General features: G+C 41.1%; 1 protein-coding gene across 7 annotated transcripts in view; it reads right to left on the reverse strand.

Moving 5' to 3' along the window:
- The window catches only part of PHF8 (PHD finger protein 8), a 127,904-nt gene extending 120,499 nt beyond the window's left edge, over window positions 1-7,405 (reverse strand). For 4 of the 7 annotated variants that reach the window (XM_023743067.1, XM_023743073.1, XM_023743069.1 and 1 more), the window contains exons 1-2: window positions 6,921-7,143; window positions 5,839-6,136 (exon numbers count right to left, since the gene is read on the reverse strand). In XM_023743067.1, coding sequence (XP_023598835.1) covers window positions 5,839-5,936 — 98 coding nt within the window. In that variant the 5' untranslated portion in view covers window positions 5,937-6,136; window positions 6,921-7,143. Of the gene's footprint in view, window positions 1-5,838; window positions 6,137-6,920; window positions 7,144-7,164 lie in introns of those variants that run through there. The other 3 variants (XM_023743068.1, XM_023743070.1, XM_023743072.1) reach the window with 3 other exon arrangements.
- Between the last annotated feature and the right edge of the window lie 9,335 nt (window positions 7,406-16,740).

Raw genomic sequence — 16,740 nt, forward strand, 5'->3', positions numbered from 1 at the left:
GGGGTTGTTAACCAATGTCATAAAACAGCATGTGTGTTACTGTTACATGAAAAACTATCTGTTCTGTAAGCCTTCACCTGAAGTACAATAAAATATTAAAAAAAACAAAAAAAAAAGAAAATACAACAAATCAAAATTTGTGGGACACAGCTGAATCAGTGCTGAGAGGGACATTTATAGCACGAAATGCTTACATGAGAAAAGAAAGTCTCAAATCAATAATCTAAGTTCCCACCTCAAGAAACTAGAAAAAGAGCAAAATAAACCCAAAGCCAGAAAAAGGAAGGAAAAAATAAAATGTAGCAATCAATGAAATTACAAACAAAAAGACAGTAGAAAAAATCAATGAGGAAAAAAAAGTTGGTTCTTTGAAAATACCAATAAAATTGAAAACCTCTTGCAAGACTGACAAAGAGAAGACACAAATTATCAATATCAGGAATGCAACGAGATATCACTATAGAGCCCACAGAATCAAAAGGATAATACGGAAATATTATGAACAACTCTACACTCCTTGAAAAGCACAAACTACCACAACACACTCAACTTATAATGTTGTTGGGTGCCATCAAGCTGGTTCTGACTTATAGTGACCCTATGTACAACAGAACGGAACACTGCCCTGTCCTGGGCCATCCTCACAACTGTTGCTATGTTTGAGCCCATTGTTGCTGCCACTGTGTCAGTCCATCTCGTTGAGGATCTTCCTCTTTTTTGCTCACCTTCTACTCTACCAAGCATGATGTCCTTCTCCAAGGACTGGTCCCTCTTGATAACATGTCCAAAGTATGTAAATTGAAGTCTTGCTATCCTCCCTTCTAAGGAACATTCTGGCTGTACTTCTTTTGAGACAGATTTGTTTGATCTTCTGGCAGTCCACAGTATATTCAATATTCTTTGCCAACACCATAACTCAAAGGCATCAATTCTTCTTTGGTCTTCCTTGTTCATTGTCCAGCTGCTGCACGCATATGTGGCAATTGAAAATACAATGGCTTGGGGCGGGCACACCTTAGTTCTCCAGGTGACATGTTTGCTTTTTAACACCTTAAAGAGGTCTTTTGCAGTAGATTTGCCCAATGAAATGCGTCGTTTGATTTCTTGACTGCTGCTTCTATGGGTGTTGATTGTGGATCTAAGTAAAATGGAATCCTTGACAACGTCAATATTTTCTCCATTTATTGTGATCCTGCTTATTGGTCCAGTTGTGAAGATTTTTGTTTTCCTTATGTTGAGGTGTAATCCATACTGAAGGCTGCAGTCTTTGATCTTCATCAGTAAGTGCTTCAAGTCCTCTTCACTTTCAGCAAGCAAGGTTGTGTCATCTGCATAATGAAGGTTGTTAATGTCTTTCTCCAATCCTGATGCTGCGTTCTTCTTCATACAGTCCAGCTGCTCTGATTATTTGCTCAGCATACAGATTGAATAAATATGGTGAAAGGATACAACCCTGATGCACACCTTTCCTGATTTTAAACCACGCAGTATCCCCTTGTTATGTTCAAACGACTGCCTCTTGATCTATGTACAGGTTCTACATGAGCGTAATTAAGGGTTCCAATACATAACAGATAATTTAAACAATCTTATAACTATTATATAAATTGAAATTATTTAAAAACTCCCAAAAAAGGTTAAAGATAATTTGGCAAAGTGTTTAGCATAGTGGCTAGCATACTAGCTAGTGTTGAATAAATAGCTATTACTATTTTATTTAAATCATCACATCCACCCTCAGGCAAAGTGAGGCTTCTGAGGGATGAAATCCTTTACAAATAAGTGACAGAGTCAGAATTTGAACCCAGATCTTCCATCTCTGAAATCAGGGCCATTTCCTCTACAATTCAGAGTTCACATCACAGCCACCCCTTTAGGGATGTGCCAACCAATTCTTCTTCTGTAGACAGGAAAACTATAAGGAATGAGGGTTTTGCCAAAAACCCTTCCTTGAAAAAAAAAAAAAAAAAAAAAAAAACACCAAACCAGTTGCTGTCGAGTTGATCCTGACTCATGGTGACCCCATATATTGCAGAATAGAACTGCACTCCACAGGATTTTTGACCCCTGGTGGCACAGTGGTTAACAGCTTGGCTGCTAACCAAAAGGTCGGCAGTTCAAATCCACCAGCTGCTCCTTGGAAACCCTATGGAGCAGTTCTACTCTGTCCTATATGGTTTCTATGAGTCAGAATTGGCTTGACGGCAATGGGTTTTAACCTTTCAGAAGCAGAACTCCAGGCCTTTCTTCCTAGGTGCCTCTGGGCGAGTTTGAAACACCAATCTTTTGGTTAGTGATTGAGCACTTAACTGTTTGGGCAAAGCCCCAGACATCAATATTTGCCAACTAGCTTTCTTTGCCAGTGTACAGCAATGATTCTCAATCTTTAGGGTACATCAGCATCACCTATTTGTTAAAATACAGATTGCTGGGTCCCAGTCCCAGCCTGGTGATTTGCATTTTTAACAAGTTACCAGTTAATGAGTCACACTGTGAAAATGCATGGTGTGTGGTAATGATATGTTAGCCTGCTCATCCCCCAATATTAGAAGCTGTCACACTCCACAGAAGGGGAAGGAACCAAGACAGGGTAAAGTTCTAAATCAGTAATTCTTGCCAGTAGCTCCCACTCATCTACTGAATCAGAAACCCCACGGGTGGGGCTCAACAATCTTGTGTTTTAATGGGTCTTCTAAGCAATTCTGATGTACTCTAAAGTCTGAGGACCACTGCTCTACAAATCAAAGTACTTTGCAAAATATAGCCCTTTACAGTAGGAGGAATGGAGCTACACCATATTTTTTCCACTTTTGAGAACCTGGGCTTTGGAATCAGAAAATGCTAAATTCAAATCCAGACTCAGAAAGTCACTTAACCTTCATGAGTTCCAGAGTATCATCAGCAAAATGGAATAGTTGCCTCCCTTGCTATAACCTTTCCAGGAAGTAACTTGGCATAATATACCATAATCCCTTATAGGACTTCAAGAAAGCTATCCTATGGAAGTCATCAGAGATGCAAGCAGGTTTATATCACCTCTAGGCATTTGTCGGTTTATAATTTGTGAGTTTAACTATTGTGAGCAACCATGAAAAGTCCACAATATTTAGTAATTTTTAATTGTGCTGAAGTACAAACTTAAATGGAGGACTATGAACTGTGCATGTGCACGTGTGCACGTATACAATGCACTGAATAAGCAAGAACAGGTACCCACCAATGAACTCATTCTCAGCTGGCCTCTTTGTTCTCTGCCAGCCCATAGAGAGAAGCATGAGAAACAATAAAAACTGGTTTCTTTCATGGAAAAAAAATTAAGGCAGTGAATTTGTGTCAGGGTGTGCACAGAAACACAGGACTCACCATAGAAATGTGATTAAGGAGAGGCCTGGCCCATATACACATTGCCATATTTATAAATTTGGAATTCTTAAAGGCCTTAGTGGTGTTCCTTGTAAATGTCAAGTGTCTACTACACAAAAATGTTCACAATTTTTTTCTTTTTTGTTTTAACCAGCACCCATACGAACATACAAAACATTTCCAGAACCCCTAAAATTCGTCTCGCATCACAGTATTATTTATAATATAAAAAGTACAAATAACCTAAGTGTCCAACCATAGAGGAAATGACCAAGTAACTGATGACACATACATATGGTGGAATATCAGAAATCAGTTTTCTGATGAGCAGTTAATGACCTGGTAAAATACATTATAATGTTAAGTGGGGAAAAAGACAGGTTACAAAATGGTATTCATAGCAGAATCCCATTTTGTAAAAGTAAATGTTTCTATTTAAAGTAAATAGATAGGAGTTAATGCAACAAAAAATGTAACTGAATTGTGCTGGCTAGTAGGCTTACAGGTGATTTTTATTTTCTTTATTCTTTTTCTGTAATTTTCTACAATGACAATGTCTCACCTATATAATCAGAAAAAAATTTTTTTAAAATTATTTAAAAGAATAATATCCAATTTTCAAGCTTGGGTATGGATTAAATGAGAAAATTTATGCAAAGTCCCTGTCATGGAGTCTGGCACACAATAAGTACTCAGGAAGCATTCGTTCCTGTTCCCTGTTCCCAGACTGTGGAATTAAGGTCTCTCTATATCGTGGGCAGGGGCTCATTTCCCAGGTCTGAAATTACACACTTCCCAAACAATCCAAAGCAAGGGTCACAGGCAATAGCCTTTTTCATTAACATTCATTCATTCGTTCAAAAATGTACTCAGCATCTATTACATGTTTGGCATTGAACTAGGCTCTGAGGATACCAAAAATGAAAAGATGACACCTCTGCCCTCAGGGAGCTCTGGTTAGTGAGTGACACAAACATACTTATAACTATGATCTGATGAAATAATTACTTTAATAAGAATGCAATACAAAGTGCAATGGAAACCCAGAGGAAGGAGGTCTTTTACCGAGGAATGGTATTCTGTGAGCTGTAAAAGGGAGGACATTAGTGGGAATAACATGGGAAAAGACACAGAGGCATAAAACAGTACAAAGTAGTTCAGTCTTACCGGGACATAAAGAACAAGGGAAGAGGAATGGCAAGAAATGAGACTGAACATGTAGATCACAAAAGGTCTTGTCTGTCACACAAAGGAGACTGGATTTTATCCTGTAGGGGAACCACTGGAAGAAGAATTTTAAGCATAGGAGTGACTTTTTATCAGCACTAGCAAAGATAAGAATCCTCAAAGACATCTTAATCCTCGCCTATTTCCAGGGGAAAGGAAAAAGCCTCACCCTCTAGGTCTGTCCCCTCTTAAATGAAATAACATGAGGCAGTAAATACAACTGTTCACTTGGACCACAATAAATATGCAATAAAGATCAGTTAAATATGACTTTGACTCTCTTGAGGAGAAACTGCATGTGGTAGTCCCTGCCAAGAGCATAATTTTAGTAGCCATCACCTTCAGTTTGGTCTGGGGCTTGGTAATAGGAATGGCTCCTTTGGAAGGGACTAATGACAATTGAAAATTTTAGAATCTCTAACATGCAACAGGAGGAGGGCACCCTATGTTGTTCTGTTGCACTACAGTGTACAAACTCCTCTCATGGTTGTCTTTCCATAGTTGGGATATAAATCCCAATAACTGGGTAATATTACAGTTGTATCCCACACACTAACCTCTCTGGAATCTTGGGTGACAGGTGCTTATGTGTACACATGGTCAGCTGGAAGGAATTCATTAGTAGTTTTACTCCTGCTGTTTTACCCATATTTCTTCTACTAATTCAATTTAATCGGGTGGCTCTGCAGATAAATACTATAGAAATAAAATACTATTGCATTTCTGCCTCCATTTATTGACTACACACAAAATCAGGGCGTATTTATTATATTTTATAGATGAAGACAATGAGGCTCAGAGAGGCAAAGTAACTTGTCCAAGGTCACACTGATAGTAAGTTGCAAAGCCACGACTCAAATCCACATGTGTTAGACTCAAATATCTCAAAAATGCAGTACTTTCTCCCCCAAAGTCAGTGTTTGAGGCAAAACAAAATTTCCATAACATAAAAACTGATAATGTCTTTGTGGTTGGAAAGTAAGGGAATTATAAATTTTTTTAAATATTATAAAGAAGAGTGAAAAGAAGAAAAACATAGGGGAAAAGAAAGAAGGCAGAAGCCAATGTCAGCTAGGCCCTAGTCTCCAAAGGGAGATGGAAGAACCTCGATCTGTGAGGTGGGCTGGAGTTAATTCTTGGTGAGAGGGGGAAAAATTTTGAGTGGGAACCCAAAACAGAGCAGAGCAAAGGAGAGAGCAGTGAGCAGCTGGCTACTGCACCGTGTACAGCTTGGCTTGCTCTCCTTACCTGCCGTGAAACCAATCCTGGCACATGTCACACTCGATCATGAAGCGGGTCACATCGTAAGGCAGCCTGCAGAGGCAATACACTGGCACAGAGGCCATCTTCGTCTGGCCTTGGAGCGTTCTGCGGCGGGCCAGGTTCGTGGTGTCAAGAGATTTGGAAGGTGGTAGCACTCGTCCCTTCTGGACGATGGCTGAGCACAAATAACACTTTTTATAGAGTGAATCAGGTCCCCTGGGGTACCAGCTTCAGTTCACAAATGGGGAGTTACCACTGCCAGGATGCAGCACAGCTGGATCGGCTGTAGGGGGCAACAGCAGAAAGTCCACCCGGCCTTCAGAATTTCATTAACAAATAAAGGACGGCGCAGTGCCGTCGAGACTCCCTGCCCCCACCCCCCCCCCTCTCCCCCGCCCCCCCCTTCTTCGGCCCCTAGAGTCAATGATAAGTTCTCTGTGGGTTCCAGGTAAAATATCTGTAGCGTTTTCGGGAAGCTTCTTTAATCCCTCACTGAACCTTCTCCTTGCTCGCTCCCTTGCTTCCCAGGGTTCCCTTTATGACGCAAACCAAAGCCTTAAGAATGAGACTGGGGGTACCAGAGAAAAAAGTCTTCCTTACCCCCAAAATAGGGGCAACTAGAGAGAGATAAGGGAGCCCTGAAAGTCTGTAAGGATTACTCGAAAACTACCTTAATACCTTTAGGAACAAGGCAGACAAGACTCAGCGCCCAACTCAAATCACAGTTCTGGGGCCGTGTTCTGAGAGTTTAAATGATCTTTTCCTTCACTCTCGAAATCACTCCTTCCACGACCAGTCAAGAGTCTCGTCAGTCTCCAAAACTGAAATAATCTCAATTTTAAAACTGATCAGATGATCCTCTACTTCAAAGATGACAGGGTTCTCGTCGCACCCTCTCTTCCAAACCCCTGGAACTGACTAGAATTTCCTCACACTCCTGAAACTAAACAAGGATTTTTTTCACCGCTCGGAAACTGGTAGACATCTCCTTACAGTCCTCCCAAACTGACAAGGAGTCTCCTGTTCCCGAAACTGACAGGAATCTCCTTGCAGCCCCCGAAACTTACGAGAATATCTTCACGCCTCCCAAACTGACAGGAACCTCCTCGGTCCCAAACCCTACAGGAGCCTCCTCATCCCCAAAGCTGCAAGGACTCCTTGCGCCCGTAGACTTCACTCCCACCGACACGCCGGCGGCGGGGCTAGCTTCGGAGTAGCTCGGCGCCTAGCTCAGCGGAGGCTCAGCAGGCAGTTCCGGCCCCACCGGCGGCGCGCGCCGAATTCTGGGATCGTCACAGAAAGGCTGCTAACCTGGCTCGCCTTTCCTTCGAACCACCCGCTGGGTCGCGCGGCTGGGGCCGCCCGGCGGCGCTTGAGGGCAGCCCTCTCCACAGCACTCCCCCGGCCCGGGCGTTAGGGCCTACTGGAAACCGCGGCTGCGGCCTAGTCCGGCGGCTGCCCCGCGAACGAACAAGCGGCGTTGTCGCTGGGCCAGCAGGAGATAGCGGTGAGCAAACCAACGAGGAATGAGGTCACTCGGCAGCCAGGTTCGAGAAAAACAACCCAAAAAGTCGCCGAGAGAAGCCCAGTGGCGGTGGTGGGTAAATCGTATTAGTCAATAAAGTTTATTCAAAACAATGAGGAAGTTAAGGCGGAGAGGGGAGGAGAAATATGGGGTAAACAGCTACCATATTGAGAGTGGCGCCGCCGCCGCGAGGAGGCGAGCCCAGCCGCCATCTTATGAGGGCCGGGCACTCGAGGTAACCGCGGCACAGGCAGGGAAGGGAAAAGCAGTTATCTCCCGTATGATGTCATCAGGGGCGGAGCGCCACTTGAGAGAGAGCTGCGGGGCTCAGCTGCCTTTGGACCAATTAGACTCCTCAAGGCACCCAATCGAAGCTGAAGACCTAGAGCTGGGAGGCCGCCATCTTAGATGAGGCAGTGTTTTGGCTCCATTTTGAGTGGGGCCAGAAACGCCCTAGCCTTTCCCCTCTTCCGGGCAAACATGGAGTTAAGCGTCCCTCGCTACTCCTCCTTCCCAGCCTTTTCCTCCTATGAGAAGAGGTAAACTCAATGATTCCAAAAGGCAAAATTACTAGGTGGCGGTGGCGGTGGGGGCGGGCTTCAGGCTGGGTAGAGGCAGAGCACTCACAGCGGGTCCCATTCATTGAGCACCTTTAGCAGGCCCTTTCGCATGATTTCCGTGTCTTTTATTCTTTACCGTGTGAGGGAAGCTCCGTTACTATCCCTGTTTGACAAATGAGGACACAGGTTTAGAGAAGCCAAGTGACTTGAGTTTCAGAGGTAGGAAGTTAACCCTTGTGCCCGCTACTACCCCGTTGTCCTCAGCCCCTAAGTCTTAGTTCGTGTATACTTAGTCAGCTTCCCAGATCCCTCTAAACCCTCTCTTCTTTGACCCAACTGTTTCACTCCAGTTCAGTTCAAATAAAGTTCAGGCATTTCCATGCATCTGTTCCACGATTTTCTGACTACAGCCTGAGGGTGTGGTGGGAAAAGAGGTTGAATAAATGACTTCCACGCACGTGCTTAAAAATGGCTCCGCTTTACTCAAACATTCTAGAAAATTCTCTGATTTCTCTTCTGTTTCACTTTCTTAAAGGGTCCCACCACTAAAAGAAAAAAATAATGTGTGTGCGCACACCAATTTCCTAACCACGGACAATTGGTTAGGTTCTGAGAATACACTGATGAAAAGACGGCCTCTGCCATGGGAAATCACCAGCCAGTGCAGGAGACAAGCTTGCAAGTAAACAACTGGAATATAACATCCAGTAAGCACACAAATACCTTGTGCAAAATGAAGCTAAGGGAGAGCCCCAGAAGCTGCTTGCTGCTGTCAAAGAAGACTTCAGGGAGGCTTGCAGCATACACAAAAGTTCACTAAATTAATAAGCCAGAACATTGTACATAAAAGGATCAACATGTACAAATGCACGGAGGCACAGGGGGAAACATTTGCTAAAAGAGGTTCAATATTGTTGGAACAAACAGGAAAAAAGATGGGTAGGAGATAAACAGATGGGTCAGATTATAAAAGATTGCAAAAATGCAAAAAGGTTTAGATTTTATCCTGTAAGGTATAGGAAGCCATTAAAGGTTTTTGAGCAGGAGTAACTGAGTCACATTTGTGTCTTAGCCAGAGGAAAATCCAGGTTTAGTGAGACCTAAAGTTTATGTACCTAGGGGTGGGTGGGACTTCTTTAAGGAAAGAAGATAGACTTACGAATATAAACTTAGGTTCAAAGTTGAGCAGTAAGTATTTCTAGAAGCCATTCCTACACCTGGGCAATAATTATACATAGAAGTTATACAAACCACATATGTCCCACTAAACACAAACTAAATGTATCCTCCCCCCAAATCTTGATGGAATCTCAAAAATGTCAGAGGTACCTCCAACACCACCTAATACACAGGAAAGTGTGAACCAGGGAAAGTCTCAATGGAAAGGGAGAGTAGTTTTAACCAATTGTGGTTTATATTTTGAAAACTTTATTAAACATATTACTATGTGACCACATAGCAAGTGACAGGCCCTGTAGCTTAAGCTTCCTTAGCTTCACAAGTAGGCAAGAGGGAAGGAGGCTGTTGTACTAGTCTGGAAAAAAAGATGAGGCCTGACCGGGATAGTTGCAGCAGGGGTATAAAAAGATCAGATAAGTGGGATATTTTGGAGATTGAATAAGCAAGGTTTAGAGACTAATTAAAAATAGTGGTTGAATGAGGGAAAGGAGTATGAGTTCATGTCTGAGTTGGGTGTCAGGGTGGGTGATGGTGCCACTGACTAAGCCAGAGTACGCAGAAGGAAAAGCAAGTTTGGTGGAGAAGAATAAGTTTGAATAAGTTAAGGTATGTGTAGAACATTAATTCACTTGCCCAACAATTCATTGAGCATCTACTATGCACCAGACACTATGCTAGGTGCTGAGGATATAGCAGTAATCCAGACCTGGCCTTCACGGAGCTGACTTGCTGTTGGGAGATCAGTCAATAATCAAATTTTCATTTACGTATTTATTGAGCACCTATTATATGCCAGTCACTGATCTAGGCACTGGGGATTTAGGGGTGAACAAGACAGACAATGTCCCTGCCCTCCTGGGACTCACATTCCAGTGAGGGAGACAGACAATAAAGTGAGTCAAACAAGAATTTCAGATTGCAGTGAGTGCTATGCAGAAAATAAAACAAGTTACGACATAGGGAACAATTTGGAGGGAAGGCACTCTATTTTAGATAGGGTAGTCAAGAAAGGCCTCTCGGAGAAAGTGACGTGAGCTGAGACCTGAATAACAAGAAGCCAACTGACAAGGGCAGAAGGAATAAAAAGTGCAAAAATGATGGCAGAAGCCAGTTGAGACCACTCTCTCAATAACACTTCCTGAGCATTTCCTGGGCAGGGTAACAGGTGGGGGTTGGAATGGAGGCTCCAGACATGAATAAGAAACACTGTATGTATCCTTTAAGATTGTACAGTCTAATGAAGGAGACAAGGATACAATAAACAACGGGTGAAAAAAAAAGCTTAAGAGTTCTACATAGAGATATGAGCAACATTTGTGGGAACAAAGAAGGAGCCAGAATTAATTGAAACATGTTTAGTGGGTATGTCAGGAAAGGCTTCACAGGAGGTGGCATTTGATCTAGGCACTGTGGTACCCACCCCACACCTCACACCTAGAACATCCCAGTGTTCTTGGGATGTGGGGAAGGAGGAGCTGAGGGATAGTGGGAAAGGAAAAGCTGTCAGGGGGCTGATCCCAGGCAGTCAGATTTGCTGGCAGAGGAACTGCCAAGGATGCCACTGCCAAGGTTGGGAAGCAGCCAGCTGTTGCCCTGAAAATGTGTGGTTTGGTCATATCTCTCACAGGATGAAGTGCATGATCCAAACTGGCCACCACAGCACAAGGCTGCCATGGAAGCCTTTCTTCCTACCCCACCTCCGCTTAACAGTTATACAATTTTACTTTTTTACATAGACAATAGTAAATGCATTCTCATTGCACACATTCAAACAGCTAAAGCTGAAGTTCCCCCTGGACCACCACTCAATCCCTGCTTACCTCCCTAGAGAGAGAACCTATGCAGGATCTTTTGCAATTCATTTCTCTGTACATATGTACATAGAGCTGTTGAGATGAAAATGATGAGGGATAAAATGGAGTATAAAATACATGAGGAAAAATTAAGAAATAAAGGGGGGCAGGGGGAGAAATTACATGTGAAAGAGCAGGCTTGCTCCAAAACAGACTTGAAAGTACACAAGCAGTGAAAACAAGACAAAATAATGATAACATTATCTGAGAATTTACTGTGTGCCAAGCACTGCCCTAAACTGTTTACATTCATTAAATCAATACATACAGCAACGCTATGAGGTAGGTACTAGTACTATTCTCCTTTTATGGATGAGGAAACTTGAGTGTAGAGATTTTAAATCACTTGCTCAGGTCACATTGCTAGTAAATATCCAAGCTGAGGTTCCTGATGATGCAAGCCCAGAGTCCAGGTTCTTAACCACTCAACTATACCACTGGTGTAGATTTAACAGCAACTGGTGTCTCTTAAGATTGATGTCATTGGGGAAGTTGATGGTTCTTTGCATAATTTGAATCACAGAAGCAAAATAGGGTTTGCACCAACTTGGAAAAAAAGCAACTAGCCGTGTGATCAGCTAGTGAGAGGATGGTCCCCGCAGGAGCCAAACTAGATAGCTGAGAACACCAACCCACTCCTCCAGGGCTGTCTTCATGGGCATGCCAGTTGTGCAGAGCTCTGCTCCCACAGTGGCTTTGGGATTGGTATAATGCTATGCTGTTGCTGTCTTGAAATTCCTAATAATTTTACTTTTGAACTGGTTTTGTAAGTGTACTCCAGTGGGACAATGGAGCATTCACATGAGCAGAAGAAATACACTGGGTGGCAGTGAGCACAGACTGTTGGCACAGCACATAGTGTGGATACTGAGCAGTTGGCCAGACTACTCACCAAAGTATGACATAGAACATTTTCTTTATAAAATATGTCATGCCAGTTGAGCTAGATGTTCCCAAGACCATGGTCCCCACAGCCCTCTGCCCAGTAATTCGATCCCTCAGGGAGTTCGGATGTGTCTATGGAGCTTCCATGACCTTGCCTTGGACAAGTTGTGCTGGCTTCCCCAGTAATGTGTACTCTTACACTTCACCAAAGTTACCTCTTATCTATTGTCTATTCAGTGTTTTTCCATCCCCACCCCTTTGCTCCCTCATAACCATCAAAGATTGTTTCTTTTTGTGTGTAAACCTTCTCATGAGTTTTTATAGTAGTGGTCTCATACAATATTTATCCTTCTGTGATTGACTTATTTCACTCAGCATAATGCCCTCCTGATTCATCCATATTGTGAGATGCTGCGCAGATTCATCATTGTTCTTTATCATTGCATAGTACTCCATTGTGTGTATGTACCATAGTTTATCCATTCATCTGTTGATGGGCATATAGGTTGTTTCCATCTTTTTGCTATTGTAAACAATGATGCAGTGAACATGGGCGTGCATATGTCTATTCGTGTGACAGCTCTTATTTCTCTAGGATATATTCCTAGTAGTGGGATTGCTGGAACATATGGTATTTCTATTTCTAGCTTTCTAAGGAAGTGCCATATCATTTTTCAAAATGGTTGTACCATTTTACATTCCCACCAGCAGTGCATAAGAGTTCCAATCTCTGCGAAGCCTTTCCAACATTTGTTATTTTCTGTTTTTTTGATTCATGCCAGTAAGGCTGGGGTGAGATGGTATCTCACTGTGGTTTCGATTTGCATTTCTCTAATGGCTAGTGATTGCTAGCATTTCCTCATGTGTCTGTTAGCCACTTGAATGTCTTCTTGGTGAAGTGTCTGTTCATTTCCTTTGCCCATTTTTTAATTGGATTATTTGTCTTTTTGTTGTAGAGGTGTTGGATTTTCCTGTAGATTTTAGAGATTAGACCTTTGTCGGATTTGTCATAGCTAAAATTTTTTTCCCAGGCTGTAGTTTTTCTTTTACTCTTTAGGTGAAGACTTTTGATGAGCCTAAGTGTTTAATTTTTAGAAGATCCCAGTTATCTAGCTTATCTTCTGGAGTTTGCGTGTTGTTAGTTATGGTTTGTATCCTGATAATGCCGTGTATCAGGGCCTCTAGCATTAATCCTATTTTTTCTTCTATGATCTTTATACTTTTTGGTTTTATATTTAGGGCTTTGATCCATTTTAAATTAGTTTTTGTGTATGGTGTGAAGAATGAGTCCTGTTTCATTTTTTGCAGATGGACATCCAATTTTGCCAGCACCACTTGTTAAAAAGACTGTCTTTTCCTCATCTGATGGACTTCAGGACCTTGTCGAAGATCAGGTGACTGTAGGTGGATGGATTTACATCTGGGTTCTCAATTCTGTTCTATTGGTCTATGTATGTGTCGTTGTACCACTACCAGGCTGTTTTGACTACCATAGCTATACAGTAAGTTCTGAGGTCAGGTAGTGTGAGTCCTCCTACTTTATTCTTCTTCTTCAATAGTGCTTTACTTGTCCAGGACCTCTTCCCTTTCCATATAAAGTTAATGATTAGTTTTTCCATCTCTTTAAAGAATGCTGTTGGTATTTGGATTGGGATTGTATTGTATTTGTAGATTGCTTTGGGTAAAATTGACGTTTTCACAATGTTGAGTCTACCTATCCATGAGCATGGTATGTTTTTCCATTTATGTAGATCTCTTTTGGTTTCTTGCAGTAGTGTTTTGTAGTTTTCTCTGTATAGGTCTTTTACATCCCTGGTTAGATTTACTCCTAAGTATTTTATTTTTTTAGGGGCTATTATAAATGGTATTGTTTTCCTGATTTCCTTTTCATTGTTCTCTTTATTGGTGTATAGCAATCCAACTGATTTTTGTATGCTCATCTTGTATCCTGGTACTCTGGTGAACCTTTCTATTAGTTCCAGTAGTTTTCTCGTGGCACCTTTTGGGTTTTCTATGTATAGTATTATATCATCTGCAAGTAGAGACAGTTTTACTTCTTTGTTACTGTCATGGATTGAATTGTGTATCCCCCAAAATATCTGTCAACTTGGCTAGGTCATGATTCCCAGTATTGTATGACTGTGTAATCTGATGTGATTTCCTTATGTGTTGTAAATTCAATCACTATGATCTAATAAGATGGATTAGTGGCAGTTATACTGATGAATTATACAAGATTGGATAGTGCCTTAATCCAATTGCTTTTGAGATATAAAAGAGAGAAGCAAACAGAGACACATGGGAACTTCATACCACTAAGAAAGCAGTGCTGGGAGCAGAGTGTGTCCTTTGCACCTGAAGTTCCTGCGCTGAGATGCTCCCAGACCAAGGGAAGACTGATGACATGGACCTTCCTCCAGAGCCAACAGAGAGAGAAAGTCTTTGCCTGGAGCTGGCACCCTGAATTTGGACTTGTAGCCTACTAGACTGTGAGAGAATAAACTTCCCTTTGTTAAAGCCATCCACTTGTGGTACTTCTGTTATAGCAGCACTAGATGACTAAGACAGTTACCAGTTTGGATGCCCTTTATTTCTTTTTCTTGCCTTATTGCTCTAGCTAGGACTTCCAGCACAATGCTAAATAGGAGTGGTGATAAAGGGCATCCATATCTTTTTCCTGTTCTCAGGGGGAATATTTTCAGCCTCTCTCCATTAACAATGATGTTGCTGTTGATTTTGTATAGATGCCCTTTATTATGTTGAAGAATTTCACTTCTATATCTATTTTATTGAGAGTTTTTATCAGGAATGGGTGTTGGACTTTGTCAAATGCCTTTTCTGCATCTATTGAGATGATCATGTGATTATTTTATTTTATTTATGTGGTGGATTATGTTGATTGATTTTCTAATGTTGAACCATCCTTGCATAACTAGTATGAATCCCACTTGGTCATGGTGTATTATTTTTTTGATATGATGCTGAATTCTATTGGCTAGAATTTTGTTGAGAATTTTTGCATCTATAGTCATGAGAGATATTGGTCTTTAGTTTTCTTTTTTTGTGGTGTCTTTGCCTGGTTTTTGTATCAGGGTTATGCTGGCTTCAAAGAATGAATTTGGAAGTGTTGCTTCCTTTTCTATGTTCTGAAATAGTTTGAGTAGTACTGATGTAAGCTCTTCTCTGAATGTTCAGTAGAATTCTCCAGTGAAGCCATCTGGGACAGGGCTTTTTTTGTTGGGAGTATTTTTTTTTAATTACCTTTTTAATCTCTCCTCTTATTATTGGTGTGTTCAGATTTTCAACATCAGTTTGTGTTAGAGTAGGTAGTGTGTTTCTAGAAAGTTGTCCATTTCCTCTAGATTTTGTTGGAGTATAGTCTGTGATAGTACTCTGTTGTGATCCTTTTTATTTCAGTTAGGTCTGTTGTAATGTCCTCCATTTCATTTCTTATTTGGGTTATTTGTGTCCTCTCCTGTTTTTCTTTGGTCAGTTTGGCCAATGGTTTGTCAATTTTGTTGATGCTTTCAAAGAACCAACTTTTGGTTTTGTTGATTCTTTCTATTGTTTTTCTATTCTCTATTTCATTCATTTCCGCTCTGATCTTTATTATTTACTTTCTTCTGGTGGCTGTGGGCTTCTTTTGCTGTTCCCTTTCTATTTGTTCAAGTTGTGTAGCTAATGTTTTGATTTTGTCCCTTTCTTCTTTTTTGATGTGTGCATCTATTGCTATGCATTAGTCTCTGAGCACTGCCTTTGCTGTGTCCCAAAGGTTTTGATATGATGTGTTTTCACTCTTATTTGATTCTAGGAATTTTTTTATTCCATTTCTGATTTCTTCTATACTCAGTGGTTTTTAAGCAGGACATTATTCAGTTTTCATGTATTTGATTTTTTTTTCCTTGCTCTTCCTGCTGTTAATTTCTACATTGATAGAATTGTGATCAGAGAAGATTGTTTGTATTATCCCAATGTTTTGGATTTTGTTGAGGGTTGCTTTGTGTACTAAGGTGTGGTCTATTCTGGAGAACGTTCCATGCCTGTTGGAAAAGAATGTGTGCTTTGCAGCTATTGGGTAGAGTGTTCTATATATGTCTATGAGGTCCAGTTGACTCATTGTGGCCTTTAGATTTTCTGTATCTTTGTTGAGTTTCTTTCTAGATGTTCTGTCCTTTAACAAGAGTGGTGCGTTGAAGTCGCCTACTATTATTGTGGAACTGTCAATTTCTCTTTTCAGTGCCGTTAGAGTTTGTTTTATGTATTTTGGAGCCTGTCATTGGGTGCATAGGTATTTATTATGGTTATGTCTTCTTGAGGGATAGTCCCCTTAATCATCATATAGTGTCCTTCTTTGTCCTTTATGGTGGATTTTGCTGTAAAGTCTGTTTTATTTGAGATTAGTATTGCCACTCCTGCTTTTTTTTGGTAGCTGTTTGCTTGATATATTTTTTTCCATCTTTTGATTTTTTAATAAATTTATGTCTTTGTTTCTAAGGTGTGTCTCTTTTAGACAGCATATTGATGAATCCTGTTTTTTAATCCATTCTTTCACTCTCTGTCACTTTATGGGTGTATTTAGGCCATTTACATTCAGTGTAATTACTGATAGGTGTGAGTTTATTGCTGTCATTTTGTAGTGTTTTTTGTGGTGCTGACGTTTTCTTTGTTCCTCTTACTCTCCTGTGCTGAATTCCTTTTGTTTTTGGATTTTTTTCCATGTCTTTTGTTTTTGTAGATTTTGTATTTACTGAGACTTTGTGTTTTTCTTCTTTATTTTGATGAGTAGGTTTGTCAACTTTCTTTGTGGTTACCTTGAAATTTACCCGTATCTTCCTAGGTTTGAACCAGTCTTTTATTACTTGGTATTGCCTTGACTTCCTCTCCA

Source organism: Trichechus manatus, unplaced genomic scaffold, assembly GCF_000243295.1.
Source record: "Trichechus manatus latirostris isolate Lorelei unplaced genomic scaffold, TriManLat1.0 scaffold00233, whole genome shotgun sequence".
Lineage (NCBI taxonomy): Eukaryota > Metazoa > Chordata > Mammalia > Sirenia > Trichechidae > Trichechus > Trichechus manatus.